The sequence below is a fragment of the Chaetura pelagica genome, unplaced genomic scaffold (genome assembly GCF_000747805.2).
Source record: "Chaetura pelagica isolate M959 unplaced genomic scaffold, ChaPel_1.0 scaffold101, whole genome shotgun sequence".
Lineage (NCBI taxonomy): Eukaryota > Metazoa > Chordata > Aves > Apodiformes > Apodidae > Chaetura > Chaetura pelagica.
In genome coordinates, this window is record NW_009952564.1 from 1290199 (window position 1) to 1302587 (window position 12389).

Below are 12389 nucleotides of genomic sequence, written 5' to 3' on the forward strand. Positions count from 1 at the left end.
AAGCACTCACAAAAAATATCTAACTTGATGAGGTGAGGGTATAAATAATTCACCTGGTTATCTTCTTTTACATGATCAATTTACCTCAAAGATATAAAACCAGAAACCCATTTTGTCATTTTTTACATTTTCTTCAATGAGAGTTCAATGCTTGAGTGGTGGTAGACTGCAAGGTCAGATATTTTCTGTTGAATATCATGACATCTTGCTGCAACTCCTCCTTCCCTGCAAATTGTTCAGGTAAAGGTACAGAGGCAGAGAAGGATAGCTGGAAAAAAAATGAATGCTTGCCTCCTTCTTTTGTCTATTGACTCCTAACGCCCATAGATGTATCACCATAGAATGGCATAATCATTATATTCTTTTCCAGTTCTTAGAATCAAGACAAAGAAGTGTTCAAGGGCAGGTTCAGTCATCTTAGTAAGAGCAATAAGATCAAGCAGGATCTCAAAGGCAAATTATTTCTTTTCTTCTGGTATGTTCATAGACTTCTGCTTTTGGGACAAATCATGCAAATTATTAATTTTATTCTTCCCCAGTGCAGGAATCAGAAGGAATACCTCTTCTAGTTGTGTGCTGCATAGAATATTGGGTCAAGAGAAATTATGGTTCTTACATCCAATGCTAAATCTTACAAATCAAGATGGAGTCAGCATTAGACACAAGTATGACTCTTATGTGAACTACTAATTTGGTCAAGGCTGTTTCCCAAGCTCAGTTAAAACTCAAGCAACAACAAATAGAGATTTGAGTGTACAGTTGTGACCTACAGACTCTTCATACAACTCTCAGCATTTAGAATTCCAATGGTTATTTTCCAACTCAAACAGCTGAAAGACTGGAACTGCTAAAGAATGAAAACAATCACTTTAAGAGTAAAAATAAATAATTTAATGTATGGTAAAACTGACAGATTACTCCTTAAATAAACTAATAACATTAGAAAAAGAGAAACACAACTTCCCATATTTCTCACAATACAAAAAGTTTCTTAAAATACATGTGTCTGTCCAACATTTTATAACATTTATACTGGCTATGAACAAATGACAAGAAGCTATACTTCACTAACATGGTAGTGAATCCATTCCATCCCATGGAAAGTTGATGCTAAATTTTTGTTTTTCCTGGTATAGCCAATTACAGGCTATATCCCTCATGCCACACTGGCCTACATGGTCTGATCCAGCATCTTCCTCTTGGCATTGGTCCATCTCATCTAATTTCTTGTCTACAAGAACTATTTGCTGCCTTATTAAGGCAAATAACTTGCAGCTATTAATTTTTACCCCCACTGCTAGGACAGGGACTATAATTAAGGACATAGACGAGTTTCTCTTAAATTTACAAATGCAGGTCAAATAGCTGTCTACTCACTAGTACCAGTAGCTAATTACTAAAGTGCACAGCTAATTTGATCCTTGAAGATTCCTGTGGCATTCAGATGCATTAGTGAGTAAGACATGTTTCTTCCTGATGTTTCTTCCCTCATTTCTATTTCATGTTATAGAACAGAAAAACAGAATAGATAACACTTTCTCCAGGAAGACTGTAAGATGAACAAGAAAGGGAATATTGAAAGTTGAAGCATGTTTAAGAAGCTGGTGCAAAGGTCTTGCATGCAATTAAAGAAAACAGAGGATATTTAAGTTTTCAGGCTGTTTTATGAAGAAAGAATAGTGAAGCATGGTATATGAAATAAACAGGCATAAAAGTAACAGACATGAGCATGGCTGGAAGTGAGCATTAAGGATGAAGCTGTGTAGATAATTTTGAATAAGTCAAGAAAAGCAGAAAGGAAACACATGCAAGACTGTTTTTAATGCTCATGCAGGGAATCCAGATTTAATCATAAGGTAAGACAAAGCAGAAGTTTCATAGTCCACAGAGCATGCATCAGACAAGATGCATAATTTTCACAAGAGGTTAATGAGTTATAGTTATTGAGATAACAATAAAGGAGGTAGCGGTGTTACAGAAGTAAAACACTGTTATAAATATACCACGTTTTCCATTTACAATATTGCATCACACACAGTATTTACAGGACAACATTTTTAGAAGTGTTTCTACCTAATGAATAGTTCCCTACCCTGGGATTCTAATAGGCAGCAGAAGCCCATCTCTTCTAGACAGTGAGGAAGATAAGAAGTCTTTCCATCATTTCTCTGAAAGTTAAAACAGTACATTATTAGCATTAAAATGAAACTTTAGTTAGAGAGTTCAATATATTCTTTCCTGTCCCTTTTATACTGTATTTTCTATGAATCCTATCAATATATTATGAACAAAACGATGTACCAAGAACAATTAGCATGAGCTAATCGCAAATCTTACTTATGCAGCTTGAATGTTGATGTGTTAGCCTACAGCTGTATTTTGCAAGTGGCTTGGTAAGTTGGGTATGGGGGGAAACAACTCCATAGATTGTTTTCAGTAAAACTGCAAAGCTCACAAGACTTTTATACTGACATTTCAATCAAGACAAATCTAAATGCACTGGAATCGCTACCTAGTCACTGGTAGTTATTGGAATCACTACCTAGAAAACCTGGAAGAAGAAACATCTCTGTGCATAATAAATTTTCCCTAAAAACTCTGAAAAGACAAAAAACAGGAGGCATTTTCATCCTTGACTGTGAACCAGAAGTTCACCCCCAAATTACTTACCCTGTTTTAGTTGGATTAAAATGTGTTTTACAAGCGTTCAAATATGAATAAACAATAAGCAGAAATATTTTTAATTATTTGGCTCTCTGTTATGGTACACACACAAGGAGATCATAAAATGCAAGAGGAGATCTGAAAAGCTTGGTTGAAGTCTGTAGCTAATCAGTGCCATCACTACTTCCTTTCTCATCAGAAGGCTACACAGTGAATCCTAGGTTATAAGCTAAGAACAGTAGGACTGTCTTGAAAACCGAGTATTTTATGATGTTCTTAATATTATTGTGCAAAATATATTTGCTAACAGATCTCCACATCTTCCCAGAAAGATTTCCCTTACTTCAAGTAAATACTTCTGCTCTTCGTAAACAGTCTCTTTAATGTATAGTACTTACATGTTAATTTGAGAGAAGTCGGGTCAAACATTAACCTGTTACATTCAGATGTCCCAGGATCATCTTCATCATAAATATTTTGACGTAAAACATTCCTTATAAAATCCGGGTTCATTGTGTTTTCCATAAACCCCTCTGTTGATGGTGGTACTAAAAACTTTAGCTGATAATGCACAGTGGAGCTTTCATTACTGAAAAACAAGGTCAAGTATTAATGTCTTCCAGTCCTCATTGGATCTTTTCCTTTTTGAGAAGGCTGACTTTTCATATCAATGTTGACATGGATTTTTAAAAAACTTGTTCTAAAGAAAAAATTCCATTTTTCTACTCCCTCTCCCTTCTCAGAGCAGCTCTTGACACTGAAAGGAACACATATACTTGAAGCCAACCTGAAATGTATTTTCAAATGCACAGCGGGCAATTGCACATGTGTCATTTTGGGGTGAGGTTTTGAACACTCATGCTTCACAAGTACGTGAAGAGGTGCTAGATAAGAGGTGTGAGAATGATCCATCCACAGGTTAGCTGAAAAACTGCAGAAAGAGTTTCTCTCTTGCTGGCAATACCTGGGGCCACCCAGCTGTGCCCCTAACTCAGCTGTGGAGTGGTTTACACAAAGCACAAAACTGGAGTCCATCTCTAGAGATTTAATTATTTATGGTCTAACAAATCCGCTGACTACAATTTGACAGCTACATTTTGTACTCACAGAATTCAAAACATCAAAAAGTTGTTTGGTGGGGAAAAAGAAAAGGAGACACTGAGAGATGTACAAAAGAGAGAGAGAGAAATCAGGTCGTCAGCATGTATGCAGAACTGCAGCTTTGTATTTGATGGTCTAAATAATAATTTTAACCCACCCAGCTAAGGAGCCACAGTTCAGTCACTGACCAGCGGCAGCATTCCCAAGGCTGGCAGTGCAAGGCAGCACATTCCCTGAAGTGCTCTCAGGACTGCTCCTTGCCACAGCCTAAGGAGGAACCTTCCTCTGTCCTTGGTCTCTCAAGAGCCTTGGGACTGTGCAAATCTAATTTCCTTCATTTTCTCCTGTCTTTCTAGTCCCTTTTATAACAGTGGCTTTTCAGAAATCCTTGGGTCTCTGACCATCTTCCCTTGTCTCTTGCTATCTCTCCATGGCAGGATCACTCTGTAGCTGAGCATTCCAGCTCTACTTTTCTCTCTGCTGCTCAGCCTCCCTACTGTGGCAAATCTGTGGTGTCTCCATAGATTGAAATTTTACAGGTTCAAGACAGTAAACTCCTAAGCCTTCCTCCAGTCCTATTATCTGCCAAGAGTAAGATCCACTCTCTGTTCCAGCTTGAAGCTTTCTGTTGCCTCTGCAAGGAAGGGCTGGATGCTTTTCCCCTTCTTCCTACCACTGCTACTCCTCTGGCTACACCAGCCTTCAGTGGCTGAGCTTCTCCTTCACGTGTCTCCCACCCAGGTTAGCCTAACCTCCACTCTGCCACTTGCTCTGTCTCTCACTGCTTTTCCACCAGTCTCTCCAACATACTACTGCTTTGAGATTTGCTTCTGTTGTCCAAAATAAAGTGAGGGGGGGAAAGTGGTCCAAACAAAGCAGCAATGTAATGTTGCTGTTTTGGCTCTCACAACTTCTGTCCTTGCTGCCTTTAGCTCCTTTGGGAGCAAAACAGTTCTGCCCTCCCCATGAACCCTGTGTCATCTATTTAAGGCTATTTAAGCCATGTCAGTCTCAAGTGGTTTCAGCAGCTCATTTTCCTTTTAATAAATATCCTTGAATATGTTTATTAAGGGTTGCCCTTGGAATCAAAGACAATGTTACCTCACAGTAACAAAACGTTACTGTATGCTATTATATATTAATAGCAGTACTTGCCATTTACACCAGAGGATGCTCTGACTCGTTTTCACTACCTATATGAGTAACTTTCCCCAAAACCGCCCATTTTTCACAGATTTAAATGTTGTGCATATTTACACAGGCGCATTTATGACTCATAAAAACCTGAAATTTTATGATCATTTTGGTGACAGAAATAGCTTACCTGAAATTAATCAACTGAGCTGACCTAAAGTAGCGTCCTAGAGCTGGAGATGAACTGTAGACATCTGTTAACTTGGGGAGAAAATAGAAAAGATAAAGGAAAAAAAAAAAAATTCCATTCTGTCACTCTTTTCCTCATAAAAGAAAGCACAGTAAAAGATTCTTACAAGGTGCTTTAAGGGACATAAACACAGGTGCTGAAGGTCAAACCTCAGCAAATATATGCCCTGGAAACAGTACACAATCCTTTTAGCTTGACAGACAAGTTAATCTTTACCCCCTTCCTGGCAGTGTTCAAGGCCAGGCTGGATGGGGCTTTGAGTAACCTGGTCTAGTGGAAGGTGTTCCTGTCCATGCAAAGGTATTGGGACTAGATAATCTGTAAGCTCTCTTCCATCATTCTGTGATTCTGTCATTCTATGATTCTATGAAACTAGGTGTGTGAGTGATTACTGTATTACGTTAACACAATGGAGGCATTCAAGGTGAAATGGAAGTGTGTGCTCATGTTGCCACGTGCAATTTATGTTGTTTGGCTTGGTTTTTTATTACTACCAAAAAACCTTTCTACTCTTACTTGGTAGAGAGCAAGTTCACTCTACTGAGACTTCCTTTCCACAGTAAGTCTAAATGAGCATGGTCATGCCTGCTGAGCTTGTTTCAGCTGTTATGCAGGGTTGTGATGGCTCAATGGAAATGGCAGCTACAAACCCAGGCTGCCTTCATGTACTTATAGAGGAATGCAATGCACAAGATTTTTTTGCAGCATTGGGTTTTGATGACCTTTACAGGCCCCTCCTTACACAAATTATTCAATGATACTATGAAAAATGTGAAGAAGGCTATGTTCCAATTATTATTCAAATTTGGGGGAAAAAAATCAGGCACTTTTTTTTTTTTAAATAAATGTGAACTTCTTGCATGCTCAAAAGCAGACAATTATTTTTCTAGATTGTGACTTAAAATTATACTACAAAAAGTACAACTCATATTTTTTTGTGGACTTACAAATTACTGAGTTGCTGAATCTATGTTACAAGTAGAATCAGCTTTGCCAAGAACCACATCAACACATACCCTGTTAGTAATAATGTCTTCAGAGAAAAGGTGTGGGAGATGACATATTAACTCCAATGTTCCTGAAAAATTGTGAAAATTTCCACTACTTAGTAGTGCTTCAGAATCCCAGTAGTCATCCTCATCGGTGTAAACATCTAACATAGAAAATGAGGTAGAAAGGGGGGAAAAAGTTCCAGTTAGCAGATGGGTTGGAAAAAAAGCTCTTGGCTTCCATGTGGGTGGCTTTCTCACAAATTTCCTTGGTAACTACTGACAGGGAGTGACAAAAAGAAAGTGCAAGTCACCTGAAGGAAAGTGACAGCACAGGGAGGTCAGTCACCCTCCCCCATTAGTGAAAGTCAGCTGCTTTGGGAGGCACCAACAGCACACACAGGGACAAAAGTGATCCATGACACTTGTTGCAATGTTACAAGCATAATTTCCATCCTCATTCCTGACTCTCAAAATATTTTCTCACTTAGCTATAAACTGGGATTGGCATGTTTTCAGGTTAGAAGTTGCTTGCTGCCTGCTAAAAATAAAAGCATTCACATCCACTACTCAACACAAGCAAGCAGCTTCCCAGTCCCTTCAGCAGTTTACAGAAAGAGTGAAAAGGATGCTGTTGTTAGATTTGTGTTACATTGGATTGTACATAATGTACATTTTTGTTAGAGGATGAACCAAGAGCGAAATACTTACTAGAATAAAGAACTAGGCTGATGAGAATGACCAGGAAGAATACTAGAAAAACTGTGGTTATAACCATCCATAGCTTACACCTCCAAAAAACTACATTCCCACATGATTTCCAGTGATCGCTCTCCTAGTTACAAAAGGAAGGGACACGTTGATTAATAAGGTGGAGAAAAATATTCAAACCTGTCTCTGTTGTAACATTTAGAAACAAAAAACATCACATAGATGGGAGAGTCTCATTGGTAAACAATGCCCTACATCAGCAGTTCCCACCCCTAAGTATGGCTACAGCTGGCTTGCGAAAGGCAAAGGACATTTACAGACAGACTGCTGCTTGAAAGAGATCTGTCATTCCCCATTTGTGCAGGATTTCCAATTCCTGAATTGCCCATAAATCTAAAGTTCTACAAAGGTGCTTTCATGGCTTCAAAATTTTGTTTTAAACTACATAGATTTTATTTGCTTTTTCCACAAGGTGTCTTTTTAATGTTTGCCATCTCTCACAATCAAAAAGGTGTCTGTGGAGGAATTTCCAAAATCATTCACCTCTGAGACGATGACTATATCAGTCTCTTTAGCTCCTGGGTGCCAGAACCCAAAGGAAGTGAATTGCTATAAATTATAAACTATTGCATTAAAAAACACTGTAAAATAATGAAGACTTTTACAGCTGGCTCCCTTTTTTCTTGAAGACTGGAAACTTGAAGGCTATTAAGCCTTCATTTAACAGAAAGTTTATTACAAATATTGCCCGTTCTAATAGATCACAAGGAAACTCTTTTCAAATAAATTGTGCAGGTGTGTATGTTTACATAGGAGAGAAAGGACAATACCTGACTTTCATTTATTTTTTAATAAGATTTAGCATAGCAGAAATTAGTGTTTTAATAGTTACCACAGCTGTACTAATATATATATTTTTAAAAACCCAACACACAAAATTAACCCTAGGTGATATAACAATACAAATTAAAACCCCTCCAACTATTTTACTCCACAGCCAGAGGACTGAAGGAAGGGCATGAATTCATAAGAAAGTAGACCATTACACCTTTTTGATTCCTCCTCCTCCCCATCACTGTAAAACCAGCTTTCAACTCCGTGTCCCTTTTGCCATCAGTACCAGGTAAGGAAAAGCACGTGCTTTAGGTTGCCTGGGCCACATACATGCAGGTTAGCAGGAACCAGCTGCTGGCTGGAGGCACTAACCCAGGTTACCTTCCTACACTTTTTGAACCTTCTAAGAACCCAGCATAACAGAAAGCCTTTCACAGAGTTTAACTGACATCCACCAGCTGGCTTAAGCTTCTTTGGGGGTGGCAGATGAGCACAGGAGAAAACAGACACTCACAGAAAGATCTTACAAGAGTAATTTTTCTGGGGAGTGGGGAAAGGCAGAGAAAGGGAAAGCTCTCTCTGCAGACATCCCTGCACACTGTACTTTGGTTCTGAGAGGGAACAACAGGCAAAAGCTTACTATGGTTTTATGGTTTCACTTACAGCATGCTTACAGGTGTGGTCATGTTTACATATTTTTTGGGTTTCTGTTTGTTTTTCAAAGTGTATTAGAAAAAATAAGCTTCAATGTAATACTTAACACTAGCATATAGTTTTATATCTGAAAATAAAAAATAAAAAAAAGGCAGTAACTACTGTCTACAGTACAATTACAAAATCAGAGATAGTAATACCAGTTGAGACAGTTATCAAAATCAAGTTTCAATTGAGCCATATATTTAGACCATTGCAAAAGTGTGATTCTTCATCACACACAGCAGACTGGCCTGATCTCGAGCAAACATTCAACTCCCCAACTATTCCCTCCCAGCTGAACCAACACCTTCTGGACATCGCAAGCCTGGTGGGAGTGAACAGCAGCAGAGAAAAATCTCCTCCCTGTGAGCAGGACTGTCCTTCTGATTAAACTGCCTCATGAGCAGGAAGCAGAGCATGGTAGCTTTCCAGCAGTCCCTATAGGATAGGAAGCCAATTACCTGAGTCAGGAGAAACAGAGCCCAGTTGAAAGCTCAGTTCTGGAAAGGAGAAGGCTAAACAGAAACTTCAGGCTAAAGTTTCTCAAGACAGCTGAGCAGATCTAGCTCACCCCTGCCTGTTCTCCACCTTCTCCTGTTCCTCTTTGCACCTCCCGAGAATTTGTCTGACCCTGCAGCAAGTTGGTTCAGCGTAACCAGACCAGATGGCCCTCAATATAGCAGAGTAAATGGGGGTTTTGCCTGGCAGGAGGAATTAATCAGCCCATGGAGATGATCAGCAGGGCCCACACAAGGAAGCAGTCACTGTTGCTTGGGCGGGAGCAGGAAGGGAGGGGTGGTGTGACTAATGCAGCCAAGCTCCCGTGAGGGCTCAGCCATCCCTACAGAAAAGTGGAAAACTTCTTTTCTTTACCACAGATATGACCTCTGCTCTGGAGAAAGCAATGAAAATCATTGCACAACAGTCACTTGCTGTGAATCTCTATACTACTCCTCTGCCAGCATTAGCCTGTTCCATAACTTTAAGCTAAATGCTGCGAGCTGCTTCCCTCAGGACTCACAGGCGTTAACTAAGGCTTCAGGACACTCCATACAAATTCGTAATTGTAAGCAGCTGCAAATTGCTCAAAGATAAAAAGAGACAGAAGCTGTTGTAGGACATTCTATACTTGTTTTGGTAGTGCTGTTTTCTGATTAGTTTGTTCTGAAAGAAATCCTGATTTTAATATGGGTTTTAAATTTTCTCCTTTCTGGTTTTGAGCCCAATCTCCCTGAGAGCACTTGACAAGAGAAAGCAAAACACCAAGTACCAATTACAACTTCATTTCCTAAGTTAAAGTTCACAAATAGCCAAGCACCAAAAAATATTTTAAAGAAGCATAAAACCCCACTCCAATATTAAAATACTTCTTTCAAAGAAGAAAATAAATATGTTTAACAAGTTTTCAGCCTTTACTTTCCTGTGAACCACATTTCCCTCTCCCACAACCTACAAATTAAACCACTCTTACTGATGTTCCCACGAAATGTATCATTTCTTTTGCTGTGTGCTGTTTTTCACCAACAGCAAGCATCAAATGAGCAAATGAAATTCCTACCTTTCTCGTTTCAACGTTTAGAGGCTTGTCATGATCACCCTCATTTTCTTCCACATGATCTTCACGTAATTCAATAATCTCATGCTCCTGGCCAGAATTTTGCCTTTTCATAGCTTCTTTCTCTGCACGAGGACCCCTGCCTCCGAAGCAAGCACGGAGGCAACTCATTTCCTTCTGGTTTCAGCAGCAGATGTGGTCAGCAGCAGTTCTGGTATGAGGCTGGAGATGGTAACAGTGAGAGTTGGGATAGTTTTCACAGGAGTGATCTCAAAACACTGATAAATGAGGAGAATTCCTTGAGAGGAGAGATAATGTCGTCTGCCCTAGCTGCAGAGAAATGTGAGGCGGAGGAAGTATCGATTTGCCCAGCTGCCAGAACTAGAGCCCTCAGCTCTGCAATACTAGGTTTTCCAGTTTGGCTGCCTTACTGTACCAGCCCTTGACAAGCACAAGGTGACTAAACCTTCAGTAATGCTGTCATTTGCTGAGGCAATTTTAAAAGGAACCAGGTTGGTTTCCCTGCTCCCGTCAGCCAAAACAGTAAAATACTATTGCTACAATCCATACAGATAAACAAACTGATGTGGTTCTGAACAGCATAAATTGAAAAAAGGATCACATAGCCTGGGGTTCGCTTAGGCTGTGAAGGGAATGTATAATATACATCTACATTTCTAATTTTAGTCTCCCTGTATAGTCAATGAAGAAATGAAACCTACTGACCTTTGTGCTGCAAATTTTACACTGTCTAGGAATTATGGAGCCTATAATAATGTTTGGTGCTAATGAACCATTTATGTCTATTCACATACTAACCAACCTAAGCCTGAGAAGCCGCTTCCATGTAAAAAAACCTAAAAGACAAAGCTGAAGAGAGGAGGAAGGTGGCCTTCATTTTCAGGCTGTGCTCTACAGGGCATGCTTTTATTCAGGAAATAATGGTGTACACTGAGATCTGGTCTGCACTAGCTTCCCGAATGAACTCTCCCATGCTACTTACATGAGTCACTCATTAAACTTATCTCAGCCTGAGGCTAATTCCTCTCCCTAGTCCCCCACTCTCCTTCATCCTACCATCTCTCATTTGTCCTGTTCAGACTCCATCCTCGTGTTTCTCCTTCCTCCACACAGAGCACCTCTCTCCTGTCCGGATCAAAAGGGTTGCCCAGGCAGCCAGTAACCACACTCTTGCTCACTCTCCTGTCCCAGCACAAATAGGATCATGCATTATGTGGACAAAAAAGCAGTTTTCTCCAACCCCCTCCCTTGCTGGCTGAGCATCCACCCACAACACTGCTCCTTCTTTTTCCTGCCAAAAGCTGAGGATTCTTTTACCCCCTTCAGATTTTACTGTTGTGCAACACATCTGACTGCTGATGCCTGGAACATTGACAAGAGCTCAGATTCCGCATGACATGTCTCAGCCTTCCAGGCAAAGGCACTTTATCAAGCTGAACACACAGCTTGACTTCATTCAGCAACTAAAAAGAGCCCCACCTTTTGGTTCTGGAGAACCCTTAAAACTCCAGAGGATGGAGGATGAAGTTGAGCAGTCATCAGGATCAAAACGTGTCTGTATCCATAAGATTTTGCCTGCAATGTCTTAACTAGAAAAAAACCTTCACCCACTGGTTCCCAGTACTCCTGTTGGAGATTAGCTTCATTCATGTCATTTCCACTCACAGTAAAAGACCTTACCTTCCCTTCTGAACTGTCTGAAACCAAAGCAGCTTTTCTGAGTCAAATGAGTTAATGATTATGGATCTCACCCAGAAAAAGCCAAAGTCCATCAGTGAAGGAGCTCCTTACAAAGTCTTGAGGTTCTTTCTTCTGGGTGATCCAACATCCACACTTGCACATGAACTAACTGACCCTTCTGACACACGGAGCTGAGAGACTCTCAAAAAAAACGGGAAGTTGAAAACTGATCTGATCTTTCTGACCTAGGCTTTTATCTAGAACAGAACGTCGGGAAAAGAAAACTGTTTTCTTTGCTAGTGAAGACATCTCTTGTTTCAATATAAGGAAAAGAAACTTGTGCCCTTAAATGTGCGCTTCAGGAAACAGGCAAGTTAGGCTTAGAAAGAGGAAAAAGAGGAAAGTCCAAGGTTCAAGTGTAGCTCTGGTTGCACCTGAGGATTAGGATTTCAGAGGCACCATCAAATGAATAAAACATAGCTCTTGCATTTTTTAGCGTGTGTTTATTGAAAAAAGAAGATGTGAATGACTGACTAGACTTTAAAGATAATAACCCCCTTAAAATATAGGCTTTGAGTATAGCTTGTGTAATAAATTTTTCATAGGCCAGGAGACAGCCCAGAAAGGAATGGTCATCCAGTGGCAGCATAACTGGAGACTGAATTCATCTCAGCTTTGTCAATTATATTGATCATAGTACTTGACTTTTCAACACGTATGAAATAATAATTTATGTTTAGAATCCTGCAACATG

General features: G+C 39.8%; 1 protein-coding gene across 1 annotated transcript; it reads right to left on the reverse strand.

The window, feature by feature from the left end:
• Positions 1 to 3003: 3003 nt before the first annotated feature.
• On the reverse strand, positions 3004 to 10105 carry LOC104384940 (chromosome unknown open reading frame, human C3orf52). The gene is made up of 5 exons (XM_009993332.1): positions 9938 to 10105; positions 6850 to 6973; positions 6166 to 6302; positions 5090 to 5160; positions 3004 to 3253 (listed from the first exon to the last, which is right to left on the reverse strand). The coding sequence occupies exons 1-5, from the start codon at positions 10103 to 10105 to the stop codon at positions 3004 to 3006; spliced, it is 750 nt and encodes a 249-aa protein (XP_009991634.1).
• Positions 10106 to 12389: the final 2284 nt, after the last annotated feature.

What these genes read in the sequence shown, in the direction of transcription:
- LOC104384940 (XM_009993332.1), bottom strand. Translation starts at nt 10,105, where the DNA reads ATGAGTTGCCTCCGTGCTTGCTTCGGAGGCAGGGGTCCTCGTGCAGAG. An exon ending in TAAACGTTGAAACGAGAAAG is followed by an intron (nt 6,974 to 9,937) that starts GTAGGAATTTCA and finishes TTTTGTAACTAG; the next exon opens with GAGAGCGATCACTGGAAATC. An exon ending in GCTCAGTTGATTAATTTCAG is followed by an intron (nt 3,254 to 5,089) that starts GTAAGCTATTTC and finishes CTTGTTTTTCAG; the next exon opens with TAATGAAAGCTCCACTGTGC.